This window comes from Apostichopus japonicus, chromosome 4, assembly GCF_037975245.1.
Source record: "Apostichopus japonicus isolate 1M-3 chromosome 4, ASM3797524v1, whole genome shotgun sequence".
Taxonomy (NCBI): Eukaryota; Metazoa; Echinodermata; class Holothuroidea; order Aspidochirotida; family Stichopodidae; genus Apostichopus; species Apostichopus japonicus.
In genome coordinates, this window is record NC_092564.1 from 16187627 (window position 1) to 16206911 (window position 19285).

General features: G+C 37.9%; 1 protein-coding gene across 8 annotated transcripts in view; it reads left to right on the forward strand.

Moving 5' to 3' along the window:
* LOC139966596 (poly(rC)-binding protein 3-like) overlaps positions 1 to 19285 on the forward strand; it is a 188434-nt gene that overhangs the window by 144600 nt on the left and 24549 nt on the right. For 7 of the 8 annotated variants that reach the window (XM_071969790.1, XM_071969792.1, XM_071969793.1 and 4 more), the window contains 6 exons: positions 596 to 715; positions 6254 to 6322; positions 8725 to 8806; positions 13525 to 13604; positions 16501 to 16550; positions 18019 to 18138. In XM_071969790.1, the coding sequence (XP_071825891.1) occupies positions 596 to 715; positions 6254 to 6322; positions 8725 to 8806; positions 13525 to 13604; positions 16501 to 16550; positions 18019 to 18138 (521 nt within the window). The remainder of the gene's footprint in view (positions 1 to 595; positions 716 to 6253; positions 6323 to 8724; positions 8807 to 13524; positions 13605 to 16500; positions 16551 to 18018; positions 18139 to 19285) is intronic. The other variant, XM_071969796.1, reaches the window with a different exon arrangement.

The following is a 19285-nucleotide window of genomic DNA, read 5'->3' on the forward strand; positions in this document are numbered from 1 at the left end:
TTACAAGACTAATTGACCAAGAATCATTAAGTTTGATCTAATTATAATATAATATTTATTATTAATTGTGTGGTGAAATTGGACTTAATTATTGTATTCAAAGGGGCCGGCAATGGAGGGAGGGGTGGGGGGGGGAGGAGATTCATATTGCATATTACAGGAAAGCAGGATACATACATGGTCTACAGGTCTTTCTGTGGGTTTGGGGAGGGGGAGGGATGGGAGTGTGGGAGCTGGATTATGCATATTTTCAGGAAGCATGCAGTTACCTCTGCAAGTCTTTCTGAGGGCTCCTTGCAGGTTGGGGGTGGGGGAGGGGTGCACCTCTGGTACATTGGATTGCCACAATCATACCTTACACCAAAATGATTCTATGTATTCTGACAACCTTACGTTGGATCCAACAACTTGTAGCCTCACATGTGTGATAAAGATGAAAGTTTTTGTATAAATGCATTTGTATTTTGAAATTTGTCTTTTTGGCATGACACTAAGTCATGCCCCCCCCCCCCCACCTTTGGGGATGCAGTCAGTATCGTTTGTATTGTTCACAATTGGGAATAACCGTTCTTATCTTTCTCTCATTCCGTTTCAGTCACCGCCTAAAGGTGCCACCATCCCATACCGTCCCAAACCAGCTTCCACACCGGTCATGCTCCAAGGAGCACAGGTGGGTAATTCACATGGGTTCAACACAATGCAAGACCCAGATTGGGTATGAAATATATATGTTTTTAATATTATATGCCCTGTTCATAGTTGTTCTTTTTTTATAAACAAACAAAAAATGAATATTTCTGTTTACTCAGCATATAACAGCCAGTAGTATTGGTGTTATGGTATTTATGTTGTTACAGCAAAGTTGCATATGTGTGTATATATGTAACAGCTACTCTCATGTTAAAGCCTTGTCAAACACTTGAGGGTGTCAACTTATGAAGAGCCCCTTTTTGACAGCTTCTTTACTAATTAGCTTTAAACCAGAGGTGGGATAGCTTGCACTAGTTAGTTTTTGCAATGAAAATTGTCAAACATACATTATGCCTTGAATTGAGGAAGTCAAGATAAGAATTGGACCAGGTTGAATGTCATAAAACTGAAGGTGTTCATGGAGTGGTGCTTTCTTACTGAGTGATCAACTCTCTCTGTGATATATGCTGCTGCTGTTTAGAGAATGGTGGGTGGTAAAGGTAGGGTATAGCTAGGGTACAAGGTGGGTCTGCCATGTTATCTCCTGCATGTTTTCTTGTCACTTTATAAAAAAAAAAAATTAAAAAAAGAAGGAAAGTCAGATCAGATTATTGGCGGCAAGGTTTTGCCGTGGTCAAGTTTTAAAAGACAAATTTAACATTGAGAGGCTTGTAGCAGCATTTTGAGTAGACTTTGTTACAATCTGGTACGTTGCAGAGGATTAGTTACAGGAAAGCTAGATCAGCTGGAAAACGAAAAAGTATGTGACTCAAGTCCACAGAAAACGCACAGGGAATGACCAAATTTGGCAAAGATTTGCGAATCAAAAACGAAGCATTCTGTTAACTTATGTGAGACAATTGTTGTTTTTGTTTGTTAATTTTCCCCCTCCCTCCCCCACCCTTCCCCTCTCTTCCCCACCCTTCCCCTCTCTTCCCCCTCCCTTCCACCTCCCTTCCCCCTCCCTTCAACTCCCTTCCCCTCTCTTCTCACATCCCTTTTTGCCCCTTTTTACCTTTGACCAAACTTCCTTCATTACTTTGCATAATAGTGAATATATGAGTATAGTGCATATCATGCAATTAGCATGGAAACTCTCAATGAAGACCAGAATACATTCCATTCCAGTCCATTTTTGCTTACCACCTTGAAGTAAATCCTAATGCATTTTGCTATATACTAACAGATCTCATGACTCATATCTTTAGCACAAATCACATTTTTTTCATGAGCATATGCTTCTCTGTAAAAGGGAGAAAATTTTGAGATTACCAGGAGACTCATCTAAAGTAAGCCAACGGAATAATTGCATAAAATTACAAATATTTGGTATTCCACAAAACTAGTGCAAGTCATTTTTAATTGCACTTTTTTTTTCTGTTTTTTTTTATATTTTTTTTTATCACAACAATCTGTATTTACATCTTGAATGCGATCTTAAAACTTGATATTGGAGAAAAGTGGATACATTGCAAACTTTGCAAACGATCCTGGTTATAAATGCTATAAGTAGGTTAACTCCTTCCTTTGCTGGTGTAAAGAAGTAGATAAAATAGTCAAGTGTGATGATGGACTTGGCAAATCTTACTTTTTCCATTTCAAAATTGATATGTGAGACAGATAAAATGGGGGGGGGGAGGAGGGGGGTGGGAACAAAAACGGAGATAAATATAAACACATTTTGATAATGTCAAAAATCTACCATGTACACAAAATGTCTGTTCTGGACAGTGATCAATATACTAATTTATTATCTCTTATAAGTAAATAATAATAATAGTAATAATAACAATTAGTCAAGACGTGCTACTAATATACTACTGTAATACTTGGTCCAATTAATAATCATCGACTGACTAGCCAATAATTTCAAGAGACATAGTTTTCAGTAGCAGGTAGCAGGTATCAAACGGAATAGATTGTAGATATTTTTTGGACTTTTTGGTTTTATAGAAGAGCGGTGCTGACGATGAGCGATAATTAAGTTATATTAAGTTGTATTAAGTTTTGACCTCACCCCCCCCCTCATCTCTTTCTCATCCCTCACCCATGGCCATAGTCAAAGTGAACAAAAACTAACAATTACCATGAATAAAAATAAAAATATTCTATCCTCTTTCTATATTCTCCGTCAGTGTAAATGAGAAAATCGTGCTAAGATCGAAACGTCCTTGCCATTAACTTTTACACAGCATAAATAAGCTTAAAAATTCAAAAACTTGAAACCGTATAAAACTGCCATTCATAAGTGGTACAAAAGAGAATTGGTTGTTAAAGGAATATTGCACAATTGTTCTATTTAAAGAAACTTTTCAACCGCAAACGGTAGCTTCTTTAATACTTTTGTGTACACACGGTGACTCTACCAGGGTACCGTATGGTTTTGATAAGCTGAATAATATACCACCACCTGCAGAGGGCATTATTTGCCCCCAGATGTTTTAAAGAGCAACAGCAAATTAAATATTCCAATAAAATATCCAAAGCCAAAGCCAAAGAAAAAAAATGGCATTTTGTTCTGAAGTGTATCGATGCAGCCACCTCACATGTAAGGAATGGCCCATGACGATGTTTCTGGACAAAACGCTTCAAGGGTGTGATGATGCGATCATTACAAAATGGTCATTATTTTTTTGCACTGAAAAACAAGTATCTTGTGATAGCAAATTGTAATCAGAGAATGGATTGGAAAATTGCATCAATAAAAGGGAACACTGATGCCAAAGAAAAAGTTGATTTATTTCTGCTTATTTTGATAAGTACCTCGAAAATTGAGGTAATTAAATGTGATATAATGATATTGAGGCTTGGAACAAGTAATCAGACCCAAATTGAACCCAACCCTGCTGCTCTAAATTTTTACATAATTATAATTTATAAAACAACACTTATCATGACATGCTTTCCATTTCAAAGATTATTCTGAATTTCTGATGAAGGTGAAACTCTGTAACCTTTTGTCATATATTTTAAATTTGAAGATATCAATACATGTATATATGTAAATTGTCTACATACATGGTAATTCCCCCGAAAAAACCTCATAAAATTTTATAGAACGGTTGAATGACATCAAAATTTACACACACACACGCACAAAACGAAGAAAGGAAAAGGTTTTTAAGGTTCAGATAGCATCAGAGAGCCTTTGAAACTTATTCTGAGACAATTAAAATCTAGATCTAACAATTTTTACATGTGGTTGTTAGAAAAAGGAACTCAAATTTTTGGAAAAGGGACTGAGGATTTAGAGCGTGGTTACATTTCTACACATTACACCCTTCTCTCCATCTCAGGACTTATATGTATTTCAATGCTTGTTTGTTATTGAATATATAAATTCTGCACATTAGCTTATATGTCTATGAGTGGTAAGATGTGTTATTAGGTTTTGGCACTTAATGAGGACATACATGGTTCGTGATTGTGGTTACAAAGATTTTATGAAAAAACGTCCCTCTATGATCTTCAGAAACAGAAGTTTGTCATGTCATAGTAGTTCATGCCACTTCTGCCAAAACCCACACCTACTCTTCCCGCTCCCTCCGACCTCCCTCTCCCCTACCTGCCCCCCCCTGTCTGTCTTCCTTCCTTTACTTAAACCACTCAGTGCGACCGTGGCGTTGGTATATTTCTAAAATGGACACAGGTGCTCTTTAATGATGAAGTGCTTGAATTAATTTGCTTTCTGCATTGATGTTATCATAAAGAAAAAAAGATTACCACTCGCTGTGTTTGTATTGTCCAACGTTAACACTTGACATTCAACATATGATGGACAAGGTACAAATTTACAGCAATACCTGTGTTTGCACATCTATTGTAGGAGAATGTCAGACTCTTTTCATCGGAATGATTGTTCAAATGAAATGCTAACATGCTAGGAGTACAAACACAGATGAGGCTGTATGATGAATAGTGGGGAGTTTTGTTGACTATGAGTGTCATTATGAGTTCATACAGGCCAGTGTCTCCGTGTTTGCGGAGAGAAAAAAAAGTCAGATCGATGTCATTCATTTTTATGCAAATACATGGCACTTTCTCTTAATTCTTGCAAAACAAACTTTTTGCCGTTCATATTTGATTCACAAGATTGAAAACACTCAATGATTTGAGAAATAGGAGAAAATACTGACGGTGGGAAGCGTTAGGTTGGTTGGTTGGGTTGGATTGGGTCAGGGGGTCATTATGTTCCACTGCTATGGGGGTTATTAGGGGTTATTGCTATTGACCAGTGGCTTATAATGTGATCATGTATTGTCTTTAGAATGTGTGTCAAAAGTAGGACACTGCCATAGCTGCATCCAGGCTGTATAGGATGTTAGGTACCCTGCAGTACAGTATCATGCAATTGGCAAGGCTGGGCTGCCAAGATGATATCTATTGTGTGTGATATTGATTTAGTCTTGCTACATTGAGGATATGACACATGCTGCAGGCTGCAGCTTTTCAATAGGCAATGCTAGGCTGCCAAGATGATTTCTGTGATATTGGTGTAGTCTTGCTACATAGAGGATTTGATACCTGTTGCAGGCTGCAGCTTTTCAATAGGCAATGCTAGGCTGCCAAGATGATTTCTGTGATATTGGTGTAGTCTTGCTACATAGAGGATTTGATACCTGTTGCAGGCTGCAGCTTTTCATTAGAGGCAATGCTAGGCTGCCAAGATGCTATCTATTGTGTGTGATATTGCTTTAGTCTTCCTACATTGAGGATTTGATACCGGCTGCAGGCTGCAGCTTTTCAATAGGCAATGCTGGGCTGCCAAGATGATATCTGTGATATTGGTTTAGTCTTGCTGTATTGAGGATTTGACACCTTCAGTTTGACTCTGTGCCTTAAACAAACAAAATATTAAATCATAGAAAAAACATGGAACTATGTTAAGTTATTCACACTCTGTGCTACTACTCACTTTATATGTTTATCACAACCAGTTATATAGTTTACAGTTTAAACGTATCTGGCAAATAGTGTGCATGTTTGTCATACCTTTGAAATGATATGGCCAACATAATTTAGTAATTAGGTTAAGGTCTCTGAAAAACATGAAAATTGTTGAAAAATTGTGTTGGAGAGGTTTTATTCTAGTTAAAATTCAAGGATGCCTTGTTGTCAGTCAAGAAGAGTCTTTGATGAGCTTGAGTCTGGAAAAGATCTTGATGAAATGGAGCAACAAATTGAAACTACATACCACAGCTTTTATCCATAAGAGGCAGTAGTATCTCTCTTATATGCTGAAAGGTTCTGAAGTTTTACCATAATGTGAAGGAAACAAAATATATAAAATATTTTGACTGATTTTTGTTAGATATTACTTCTTTAATAAAAACAGTAGGATCTGTTAAAAGAGTTAACAATTTTTTCAGAGCATTTTCGCCTCATTGAGACATCTCATTTTCAAACCTGTTTACCCTCTGGAATTTCTAGGATTGACTTCACAGGGTAAACTAGAACCTGCAGGAAAACACGATCGTAAACGCTTAAACGAAAGCAGTGCTATAATTTGGTGGTGATTTACAGATGACATTTAAAGCCATACTTTCTCATTTGTCTCTTACAGCCGATACAACTACAGAATTTACAAGGAACATTTGGTATTGCCCCACACCATCACCATCATCATCCAGAGGTAATTATCAAATTATTTTTTTTTTATTCTTAGCTCTCGTTAAGAGGATCATTAGGTTTGCTTTCTGGTCTTGTGTCACTAGCGCCAGTGTTTCTTCATGTTGAGTTTTTCCTTGGTAAAATTTATGGGCGAGAAAGGGGGGCGGGGGAGGTGACAAATTGTTGGAGGTGTCGGTAAAATTCAATCTGGGGTATTACTAGGGAGCTTTTCAACCTGTTGCAAAATGAGACGGACAATGTTAACGAAACAGAATATCTACGAGGATGGTAAACGTAATAATATTAACAACAGTGATTTATAAACACACAGGAATATCCACCCTGGAGGAGGGGGGGGGGGGGCGGAGGCTCAGAGCCATAAAACGTAGTATGCAGCAGACCTGGCATTTGGGTTCAAAGATCTAACTGTGTCAATAAGTGTAATTGGTCCCTGTTAATTAAAAGGAGTAAATCTAATTGTGTTAATTAGAGATTGAAACTATTCTCTGTGTATGACAACTATATTGAGGAAACATGAAACCTTTAAAAAAGGTACTTGATAATTAATTAATATTAATAATGATTGGTAACATGTTTGCATATATGCAGAACATCGACACATGTTTTTTATATTTGTTAGCCATTTTGGTGTATCAATACAGGCTGTTATTTGTCAGGCTGATATGACTTTTATACAGTCTGCATTACTCAAACAACAAGGTCAGGTTGAATATACGCCCCCACTACAACACAGCATCTTCGTTAGTTTTGAGACTTGCATTTCCATTGATTGTGAACGCTTTGAATTTTTAGAGCAAAATCCTTGTCAAAATTGGTGTCTATCTTTTTGAATGTCTTCTACTCTATGAAATGATTTTTTTTTTTTGTGGCATAGTTTGCACTTTTAACCAGAAAATTTCTTGCTCGTATATGAAATGGCTAACACTTCCTCATTTGACAAGTGAAATCTTCAAAGTTGCCAAACAAACTTGTTTTAAAAAAAAAAATTTCCCATATTCTCTATAAGGATGGACCAAAAATTACCCAACATGAAGTATCTCTAACAGCAATTCTCTAAATTGGTTTTCCTTTTCACTCGCTGGGATGATAAATAATCTAACTTCAATGTCCAACCCATAATATCTGAGGATAATAATTTAAAAAGATGAGAACCTCCAAGAATCTACTTCCAAGAATTGTTTAGAGGAATTGCTGAAACATTCCAGCTTCTTAACCTTGTCTAAATATTGACTAGAAATTAAAATGCAGTTTTTCTGGCCACTCATCTTAAGATCACGTTTTTTCGGTTGTATGAATGCCAGACTATATTTATAGCTAAGTTTTTTCAGGTAGATTCATCACTTCAAGATGAGTAGGTGTCTTGTAACATGACACATCAATCCGCCCTTCATAAATTTGTTGGTGCTTGCTGGTGCGGCCATCTTAGAAATTTTTTATGTGTTATGTAACATGGCAGAGAGCCATGATGTCATTTATCAACAGTATAAAAAAAGAGTCATAACTTTGGCCTTTCACAGCAGGACAAAAGTGGCCGCTTTGAAGCTATCTATGTTTAGTGGGATAGTAACACCAAAGGTGAGATAAACGAACTATTCTGCATACCACGTGACCGCAATTTACTCCTCTACCCCCCTCCCCTCCCCACCCCCATATTCCTAATCTTATGCTCCTCTTTACCACAACTTCAAGTAATTGAATTTTCCCCCCTTCCTCGTCCAATGGTGGCTCCCTTTCACAGATGCACTCTATGCATGAACCTTTTTCCTGTCAGCATCAGTCCTGGGGCTTCTTGGAAAAAAAACAAAGTAATAACCGTCTGTTTCGTCCTCATCTCAACGCTGAAAAGTTTTCCTGTCCAAGGTATCAGTCATTTCAGCTTTAGCACAAAACGTTTTGATAATTCTCAAAAAAGGTTCTTAATAATAGAAGGAAGAAAAGGTTTGGCTTTAAACAGATGCATTTTAGGGGGAACCAAAATTCCAAATTGTCAATCATTTTTAATACTCCAAGTAAATGGATCTTTGTGATATAGAAACATACAACTGGAATTTGTTGTAATGTAGTATGGACCAGACCATTCGACTTTGGGGATAATATAAACCTGTGGTTTAAAAAATGGATTCCTCATTGTAGTAGAATGTCTTGTGGTATTGAATTACCAGATATTGCAGAAGGGGAGCAGGGGGGGTGGGGGGATAGGAGGAGAGGTTAGGGCCCAGTTGAAAAAGTAAATAGAAGTGCGTTTTGTTTTGTTTGTAGCCAAGGGCTAGATCAATCACCTCTTGATTACCCATGGTGTAGAGTCCCTTCCCCATGTGGGATGTTCCCGTCATGTAGCGTCCCCGAGGGTACTGCCTGCACGAAGCTGAGTGTCACCCATTTTCTTCTTTCTCTCTGTTTCAGTTAACCAAGTTACACCAGATAGCCCTTCACCACCAACAACCCTCTTTTGCTTTTCCTGGCCAGTCCCCCTTTACCCCTGCAGGTACGTCTCACTTACTAAAACCATATCGCAGGGGCCACATACATACCCTTTGCTTTGGGTGCCTGAAATATTGAAGGAAATCTTAACATTGTCAGAGACCTCTGGTGTTATTTTGGCTGTTTCACCATCAACTGTTCTCTCATGAAATACATTATTTTCATTATTGGATAATAATAATAACTCATAGTTAAATGTTCTCCTTCATTAATCATTCTTTTAAAGTTTCTGGCATGCTTACAAATTATATAACTATCAATCAAGGGTGTTATTAAATGACACAACACGGTCGGCCATTTCATTCATTTGGAATTGCAATTTTCAGTTGGAGATGGAATGTTACAAGAATCCATCTTACACTCAATTCTTTAAGTTTTTGGATAAACTTTGAAGAGTTCCTAAAATATTAACATGAACAGTCGTGAGCAAACATGAAGGTTTCTTTATTCGTTTGCATGAAATATGGTTGGGATGATGTCATGTGACAGGATTCCAGCGGTGCCTGATTCAAAAAACATTGGTGGTTGGTGACAGGATTATCACATGTGGTGGGCAAACGACATGACCTCATGCAGAGAGGTCAACTTGCAGGATGACAATCTTGGGAAAGGTGACAGTGGGTAGATGACAATGGTAGACAGGTGACCGAACCTTTACACTGGCTATTGACAGGGTGATAGTGGTGGGATTATTCTGTTGGTAGGTGACTTGTGGGGTGGTGGAAATGTGACAGCACTGACATGGTGAGTATTGACTAGATGTTTGTCATGATAATGTGGTAGAATTAGAATTAACATGGTGGATAGTGAAGGCAGTAGTAGCAGAGTATAAGAAATGCAATGGTGGGTAAAGAGATGGCAGACTTGCCGTGTGGCAATTAGGTGGCAACGGTGGACAGTGATATGGTACTTTGGGGACAGATAACAGAACCACAATGGTGTCTACTGACAGGACGATGGTGGTAGACATATGATGGAATCTGCCTCTCCGGTATTTCAACAGAGGGCGCTCTCTCATATCAGTCTTAATATGTGGAATCAGTACTTTTTTGGCGATCTCTAAATCACAGTATCTCAATTACAAGCATGTGAACAGGCCAGTTGAACCTGCATACAGTCACACTGGCTGATTGACTGGTTTAAGGTTCCACTATTAGCAGTTTGGTTACGAACAGAAACTATACTCTAGTAGGGTAGTGATCAACTGACGTACACATGATGATCAGCAACTTGTCAAGTTTTGCGTAACTAACTAGGACCGATATGACCGCGCCCTCTGTCGATTGGTGGACAGGGCAACCGCTGCCGTGGATGATAGTAACAGGATGATGGTGATCAACAGTAATACTGAGGTGGATAGGCACCAATGGTGTGTCCAGATGACTTTTATCAACGCCTGGAAGGAATTTGTTACAATTCACTTGTATCTTAAAACGGATGAATGGGCAAAGCTAAAGAAGACATTCGGAATCGTGACCTACAGCTTAGCAGAAACATTTCCACAACTTTGTGTCTCAGATGGACGCAGTATGTATGCTAGCCGTACAATTTAAGAGTGACATAATTCAATCATTTTGTTTTCCAATCCAGTTATAAAGTGATATCGGAGGTTTGTTCGTATTAAAATGGCAGCCTCTAACTCGGTTAACTTGTTTTGGTAGTGATTAGTCGGAGTTGAATTCTTTCCTGGACTCTACTAATATTGAATCAGGATGAGCTCTACAATGCAGTGTAGACTCGCAGTAAGGAAGATAAGATTTCAGACTTTTATCGATGGAAAAGATCAAGTTTTGTTTTGCTGGTCCTTCTTTGGTTGCAATCTAATCAACGTCGCTTTTTATGCCCAACATTGTTGGTTCTCCCTCGGTGTGTGTGTAGACTTACTTTCAAGCCTGTTTGAGCTATAAACTATTGTCACGTAAAATCTTCCTAAACTTCTATGTTTTAGAGAAAGAAAGAAAGGAAAACCACTGATGGAATATTTTCTATCATGTTTAAAAGGATTTCAATATTTTTAAAGAGGGCACATTAACTTTTCTTCCTCTCTATACATTGCTCTATACTTAACTCTTCCCCAGTTCATTTCTTGCCTGTAAAATGTTAGAGTATGTGACCCATCATGATTTTTCATGTCAACCACAAGATTATGTTGGTTTGCTCTAAACGACCTATAGTGTCTTCCTCCTGCTAACAAAATGTCAGCTAATAACAAACACATATTTATCTTATATATTAGCAAAATAATTTCTTATTTTCAGATTTGTTTTATGACCTAAATTTAATAGGTAATAACATCTTACATTTTCTTTTCTACCTAACTTTCCAATTTAATTCGGCCTAGAATTTTGACGCTCTCTAAAAAATAATAAATGATCACGCTGTTTATAACTGCAATTTCATTTAGGAATGCTTTATGAATCTGCACTCATATGATTTTAATAAACAATAATTGTATATAAAATTACAATTTATATAAAAATAAAAACAATTTATTTTATAAACACCAATAAGAAATTTGTGTTGAAAGATTAATCAGATTATTGCTTCAAAAGTTCAATCACAAAATAATGGAAAACATACTCTGTGAGACCTAACATGTTACTAACATGTGTGTATATAAATACACACATTTGTACAAATATATATATGACGTACTATTAGTTAATATTTCCCCACACACATACACTTACACTCATAAACTTGTAATGTCTATGGAATGGTATCATCTCGCCCCCCCCCCCCCGCCCCCCATAGCAGACCTCATGACCCTACGGAGAACATGTCATGATTAAAAACAATCCTGGTTTGGATCTCTCTCTATTTAGTTCAGGTCAATGTCAGTACACTGTAGTCTAAACAAGTAATGTTCTCTGTAAGGAAACATTGCCCTTATTTCTAGTTGTTTTCAAGAAGACTGGTTGTTATTTTTATTTCTCAAGTGCAGAGGCATGTCAAGTTCTGCTGTCAGGTGTGATCTTGACACAGGGAATGTTGTGATGTGATACTAAGAGAATGTCTTAAAGATCTACGAAAGGACTTAGATGGCAGCTGTAGAACAAAGCTTGGAGATTACTCTTGGATTATTCGATAGGGACAGTCGCCAAAGCCAAGCAAAATGAGTCGAAAGAATTTTGTTTTTTGTGGTCAAGAGTAAAGTCTGCATTTATTTATGATATCGCATGCTTTGGACTTAACGTTGGTATGGGATCACCTGCTTCCCACATCCCTTTATCTCTTCATAAACTTCATAAACTCGCTGCTGACTGAGCGTTTCGGTCATTCCTGCCCCGTCTTGCATGATTTAATCCAAGTGGATTGGCAGGGAGTCATCGTTATCTCGGCATGGAATGACGGCAGGCTGCAATTGGCTGATTAAACTACTCCAGTGGTGATGGAGACAGATACTGATCCTGTAAACACGTCACATCTTTCAAAACTTGATTGCGCCAACAAAAAAAACATACAGAAGTACCGCCTTGACTTGCACTGTTTCACAAACAATATCATGTATCGATAGAAAACAGACGGAGAGGGTATTTATACCAACCTAAACCTTTGTGGAGATTTTGGCAATTTCGACTAGTTTTCATCATTTTTGCTGGGGATGATAATAGAATCCTTTGCAAACCTTGAGGGTATCCAATTTAAGGAAAAAAACAGTGCCTAGGTCTTATTCTTCTTGATGTCGGGAGATACAAAATCTAAGACATGTGTAACTGTGTGAATACCTCAGATATTTAAAATTTGAAACATTTATGATCAAGGAATACTCATTCGTTTAAATAATATTGGATTTCTGATCTTATTTTTCCCTAAAAATCCTATTTATGGACAGTTATTCAGTGTCCATAGAATTGTTGCCCTTTTCGGTTGGGTATTGAACTCTCTATCTTGTGTGGTCTCGTCGTTGTCTCATTCGTATCTCTAACATCGAAGGTTTGAGTTGATATAAATACATCGTACGGAACCATGTGACTTTGGCTGGGTGATGAGTCCACAAACCCCTTTCATTTTGTTGGTCCATTAGAAATACGTTCATATTTCAAGCCTTTACTTGTTAATTGTCCTTAACAAGGAGAGTCTAAGATTGAAACTTGACTAAAACAAAGTGTTATCAATCCACCAACATTTCCCTCTTCATTCAGTCAACTTTTGAAAAATTTACAGGAGAAATGATTGGAGTAAAGAGGAGAAGTATTGCCGTGGGGCAAAAATTAAATATTTATTTGTTGGCCAAAATGACCTAGTTTTGGGGTTTTATTTTTGGTTAAGATCATTTGGGGGCCATAATTTCATCATTTTAAAGATTGGTCAATTTCTGTCTGTTGTTCAATTGTTTGATCTGGGTCCAGTTATGTTTGGAATGTCGCCCTGAGGGGAATGCTTGCACCATCATCATACCAAGTGGAAAAGCTGTAGTTTATCATACACACAACATAAAAAAACGTTGGTGTACTGATTGTGTTGGATCAAACATAATTTGATCAAGAGAGCTATTGTTTTAGTTTTTCAACGAGAATCAATCCGTCAGTTTGTCCAGAGGATACTGTACCCTAATGTCATCCACACACACACCCCATCCTCCTTTCCACCACTACCCCATCCCATCTTTAAAACCTGTTATGGCATTTAGCAACCTTTTTACCCCTTTAATAGTAAGAGAAAAAAATCCTTTGCATGTAACTTTTACAAATTTTGTATATTTCTCTCCTTTTTTTTCAGGAGCTCTTGCACCCCTGACAGCAACAGGGCCCAACGTACAAGCGGCTCAGACCACACAAGAAATAACCATTCCGAACACTGTAAGTTGGGAAGGTACCATTACACCAGAACATTGGTACCAGAACATTGGCCGTGGGTCTGTGACTCTCTTCAAACAGTATATTGTAAAGTTGTCAGTCAGTCTCGGGAGTCTTGCTAAGATAGGATAGATGGCATTGGATAATGTCAAATAAAGAAATGACAATGGTAGCAGTTCAACGTTATAGAGTTTGCAAAGAGAGGTGAAAGACAAAGACTTTATACGTCATAGTTACTTTGCCACACCATGTGACATGCCCTCGCCCCCTCCCACCCCCCCCCGTATCTTAGCCTGTGAATGACAGTCTTTTGGAAGCTTCTGGGATAGGTATAACAAATATCTAAGCATTGATTTTTCTTCTAAAATTGATTGGTGCAGAGACCAGCAGAAACAAAATTAAAACAACATTTTCTGTCGTTGCATGACTATTCTTTACAACAACAACAAAACAAGTAGCCGTGATGTTTATCACATTATTTCATTTTAACAAATATTGCAAAAGAAGAAAGAAGATTTAACGTATTTAACTGCTAATCTTGAAAGCAATGCCCCGAAAGTGTTGCTGAGAGATTGTTTTATCCCAGGAAGAAGGTAAAAAAAGGCAAAGAAAATGATTTTTATTGCCCAAAATCTGTACATATTAAATTTAAAAATGACAGATCGACCAAACACAAGAACATCCTGGCTTCGTGAAAGTTTGCCGTCTTTCAAAGTTTTAAGTGGTACTGCAAAAGCAGGAATGTGCAGAATTATAGAGACGTGGTCGTTTCTTAATTCTGTCTGGTTCAAGCTTATGATGTTTCTTTAAAGGGTGGGGCTGGGGAAGGTTGTATTACTTAGACCTGCACTTGGGCTCTGTTTCAAGGACTGGTTTAAATACATATTTGTGGCAGTTTTGAGGCAATTCTCTACACTTTAATCCAAACATGCATAACATTGTGTTGTTTGCCCTGCGGCAAGGTTTTCCAAGCTCTGCCTCCATGGCTGGCAGTTTCAGATTGGTGGCCTCCATTATTACACCTCGGGGCTATGTTTGGAGGTCCCCCATGAGACAGACATTTTAAGTTATCAGCCCTATGATATGTGTGTCTGTTTATGTGACTTTCATTACAGACTGTGAGCAAAAAGGATGAAAAAAAAAGTTTCGTGATTTGCCAAACGACATTGAAGGGTGGAAAGGGTACAAGGTTGTCAAATTATGAAAATTGTCTGCAATGCAAGCAGAGTTCATTGTCTCATAATATCATGGGATGGATGGGAAAACGGTGCTCTTAACGTGCATGACACGAGTATTTTACTTTCAACTTGTCATCTTCAAATTAATATAAAACTAGCCAGATTTGTCCAAAACTGCAGAAAGCTGTGAGTTAGGAAGGCACTCCCACCACTGTGACCTTTTTAAATTGTTCCCAAATTTGACGGCCCCTTACGATAAAACCAGGGTTCAAAGGTCAATTGACATTCCACATAAGCTGGAAATGTAAATATAAATAGTATAACAATAAATCAGCAGAGGACTGTCTCATGCAGGATGATAGCTTTACTTTTAGTCATCAAAGAAAAATTGATTCTGAAAAATTGATTCTGAACTTTATGAGTAGTCTTGCAAGTTTTGTTAAAATAAGGTCATGTGGGTGAGGGGGGAGGGGGGGAGAGGAAGGAGGGGAAGGTAATTAATTGTAAGTTTTGTAATATTTGTTGTCACATGGAAACCTTGTATGGAAGGAAGTGGAACACAAGTTGCATATTTTATTCCGATACACCTGTGTGGTCAGACCTATGTTTTACTATGCTGATATGGATCAATTTTTGTGCAAGTGCAAATTTCGAGGCGTGCGGCATATAAGGTGGTCTATACGAAACTTTTTTTTGCAACTAATTAAAGAGTTATCTCGACCTGTTATCTTATGCCGAGCGATTTGACTAAAACTGCAAGTTGCAATGGCCTCGCAAATTAGTAATCGCCGATTTTGATTCTCCCAAACTTATCATGCTTTAGCTTTATATACTGTTGTTAGAGATTTCCATCACTAGTGTTTTGAGCAATTGTAAACCTTCACACACGTATATTCCCAAACATCGAAGGCATTATTTAAATTAGACAAATGAATGAGTGAAAATGCCTGGAGGGTGGCATTCAAGGAGGTTTAAAGTCTGACCGTATGTTTGTGACCATGTTTGATTACTTCTAGCATATTCTACAGGCATCCTTTTAACCGTGTCTGTCTGCCTGTCCCTTTTGGCCACATCTGTTTTACCCCTTTGCCAGATTTTAGTGCCTACTTTTTCATGACGTATTGTTGCTATCACTATTTTGTAGTCCAAATTGAGATGAAAGAGAAAGTTTGGGGAAGGAAGGAAGTCAGCAGAAATCTGGCAAAAGATGGGAAAGCCTTTTGTGAGAGGAGCTTCTTGGATTCATTTGTAACACAGTATTACTGGTCTAACACAGTATTACTGTTATAATTCAATGTATTTGTAACACAGTATTTACTGGTCTAATTCAATGCTGTCTGACATTCTTGCCCCAACTTAAATCACAATCACATATCTTGATGTTTCCAGAAGTGGTTCTTCCGTCCAAGTAATTCTAATTTACCTGATAACGCTATGCTGACATTCGAATATGTTTCTGTGAAAGACAACATTGTACTTCAGGTCGGCTGTTATAAGGGTTTTAATTTTGATAATGCGTGTGAATAGTTTTGGTCTGTGCTAGGATATACTGATTCCTGCAGCACTTTTCAGCGGAGGGGGTGGGCAGGGGTGGGGGGAAGGGTCAATGCTAGGACCTGTTATTTCAAAGTTGACACTGGATACAAAATTGAAACTATCTCAATTACAAAGCAAGTTGTTTAGTACTTTTGACAAATTTCCTTTTCCTTCATGTTTTTCAGCTGATCGGTTGTGTGATCGGAAAAGGTGGATCAAAGATTCAAGAGATAAGGTAAGTTGCCGTAGAATATACATTTGAAAGAGCAACAAAGGTTAGATCCATGCCTCTACGTTCGAAAGTAGCAAAGTGAGCAGGTGACGAGCCTTGCTCTAAGCGTAATGCTAACCCTTTCCTCTTTCCCCACCCTCCATCCCCCGCCCCCTCCCCAAATTGCAGGAAGCAAAGAATGTGGTACAATCATGGGCATGGGTTTGGTAAATTTGTTAGATATTTATGTAGCTATTTTTGCCCTCTCAATTTTGCTCTTCAAAAATAAGTAAGAATCCAGATATCTGAACACGTACTGTTTCCCGTTCTACGTCTTCAATTTATGTCTCTTAATCCCGATTTTTTTTCTCCCCTTATTCTTCTTGTTTTGTGGAGTGATGAATATTTCATTATTTTTCATCCATCTTTCGTAATTTCTTCACAACAACCTCAGTCTCAAGTTTCACTTTCATCCAGTCAAATTTTGAAAGTTGAAAAATTTACAGAATTGTAAGGACAAAAGGAACGTCAACGGTTAATTACTTGTTGGAGATTTGACATTTTTTAGACTCTCTAAATCCCGAGATAATCCCAAGAAATATCATTTGTTTCTTCTCCATCTCTGAGTCATGTTGTTGCCTTTTGTTTCTGTCAGAAAAGAGACGTGTGAGATATTTCATTTCATTAGCGGAGAATTAATCTCAAAAGCAAACGAGATTTGCATACACCAGTGGCATGTCTGTTGCCAAAATATTGATTCCCTCCTGGAATGAGAGCTTTGAATCGGGGGGAAAATTGATACAAAGTTTCCCCGAGTCGCTCGGAGGAATATCCACTCCCGCATCTGACGCAGATGCATTCCATCATACTCCAGATACCCTGCCATCAATGATTGTCAGGAAAACGCCCACAATTCTATACACAATTTGAAAATTAGGCAATTTACCTATCCCCTGCTCTCTCCATCGGCCCTTGTGGGGATAATCTTACTCTGCGTTCTGAAATCGAGGCAAAATTGATTGCAGTTATTCCACTCACCATCTATTGCTCACTATAGAGTGAGTAGACACATCGATGTCTCTATGCGTCGTGTTATTGCTCTTTCAGATTTATCTGCAAGAGATAACGTGGCGTTAGTTTTTCCACTTTTTGTCTGTCTCTCTCTCTAACTGCCATTTTGAGTTTTCTCTTTTAATATTTTTACAGGTTTTTGGGGGGGGGGGGTGCGGAGGGTGGAGGGAGATGTCTGGAGTTTCTGTTTTTAATTATTGCTCACAACAAAAGGTTGTGTTTCAGTGATACTTTACAGATTGTGTTGTGGTGACATGCAATTGCACTCTTGTAACTTTGACAGAAACTGACGAAAATGAGCTGTTAAGACAAAAACAAAAGCACAACTTGCTGTTTGGATTTAAAGATAGTTAAAAATTGGAGGAGGAAAGAAAACAAAATGTTTCACGGTGGCGTACAATCTCTTATCTTTTGTTTACAGAAATGTGTCAGGTGCTACAATTAAGATCAATAATCTTCAAGAAGGGAACACAGAGAGATCTGTTACCATCACAGGGACACCCGAGGCCGTCACATTTGCTCAGTACCTCATAAGTGCAAGGTGAGTGGCTTCCATTTTTTATTAAAATCAATTCCAACTTGACTAACCATGTGTATCATTGTACATCTAAATTCCTGTGTTAAGAGAAATACGATAGGAGTCGCTGTACAGTAAAAGAAGAAGAAGAAGGGTAGGAAGGATTAACAGCGAGGGCGGTATGACGTTGAGACTCTGCCGTCACTTAAGACCTATTATCCCTGCTTTCCAATCGTCACATTTTAACCATTGTCGTCGTCGTCGAATTTTGTTAAAATTACAAACTCTTTCGAAAGCTTTTACACAGGAAGACTGAAACAATTTTACTATGCATAATTCATATAAATGGATCAACACACTTGTCATTTGAGACCAAATTATTGGCCATGGGATCGCACGGTACATACGCATTGAATAGATGCCGCTTTCCAAAATAGGAATTAGAAAAAACAAAACAAAATCGGTACACCTTTTTCATTATTTCATCATTGTCGAATATGAAAAGGGTTGTCGGTTTGTGAGTGTGATCATTTACCTCCAAAGAAGACAGATTTGAAACCGTGATTTGATAGCAGTGAAAATTTAATCACCGGCCCAAATTATTTCCCCCCAATCTTTGTAAGTTTTGGAGTTGCAGTGAAAGACTCTTTTACAGAGAGAGCAAACAACTTTAATTTACCTCTAGAGAGCAGCTACAGTGAGCCTTGTGTAAGCTCTGATCTTTGTAAAGATTTCCATCTTGCCACAGTCTGTCTTTTCAGTGTCTTCGCATCCTTAAAAAGTTATGAAAAAACAAGATTTTGTGTAGGCCTTACTTTCCACTTGGGATATGTCACAAGTTATTCACTGCCCTTAATTTGGCTTGGCCAATTTTTTTTATTTCATTGGAGAACTTGTTTAAGCTATTATACTACACAGAAATGGTCACTGGATTACAGTTAATGTAACTTCTGGTTTATAGTTCTGAGAGCCTTGTTGGCTAAGAGTACTGTATGATCAGGTTGTTGGGATGCATTGGTAATTTCCAGATGGTATGATTAACTATAAAGTCTTAAGCTACTGGGACCTCTAGCGACTAAATCCTGAGGGCGTTCTATTCTTCTTCATTGTGACTGTATGATCCTGTAGCTGAGATGGGTTGCTTCGTCCAGATCATATGATGAAATAATTC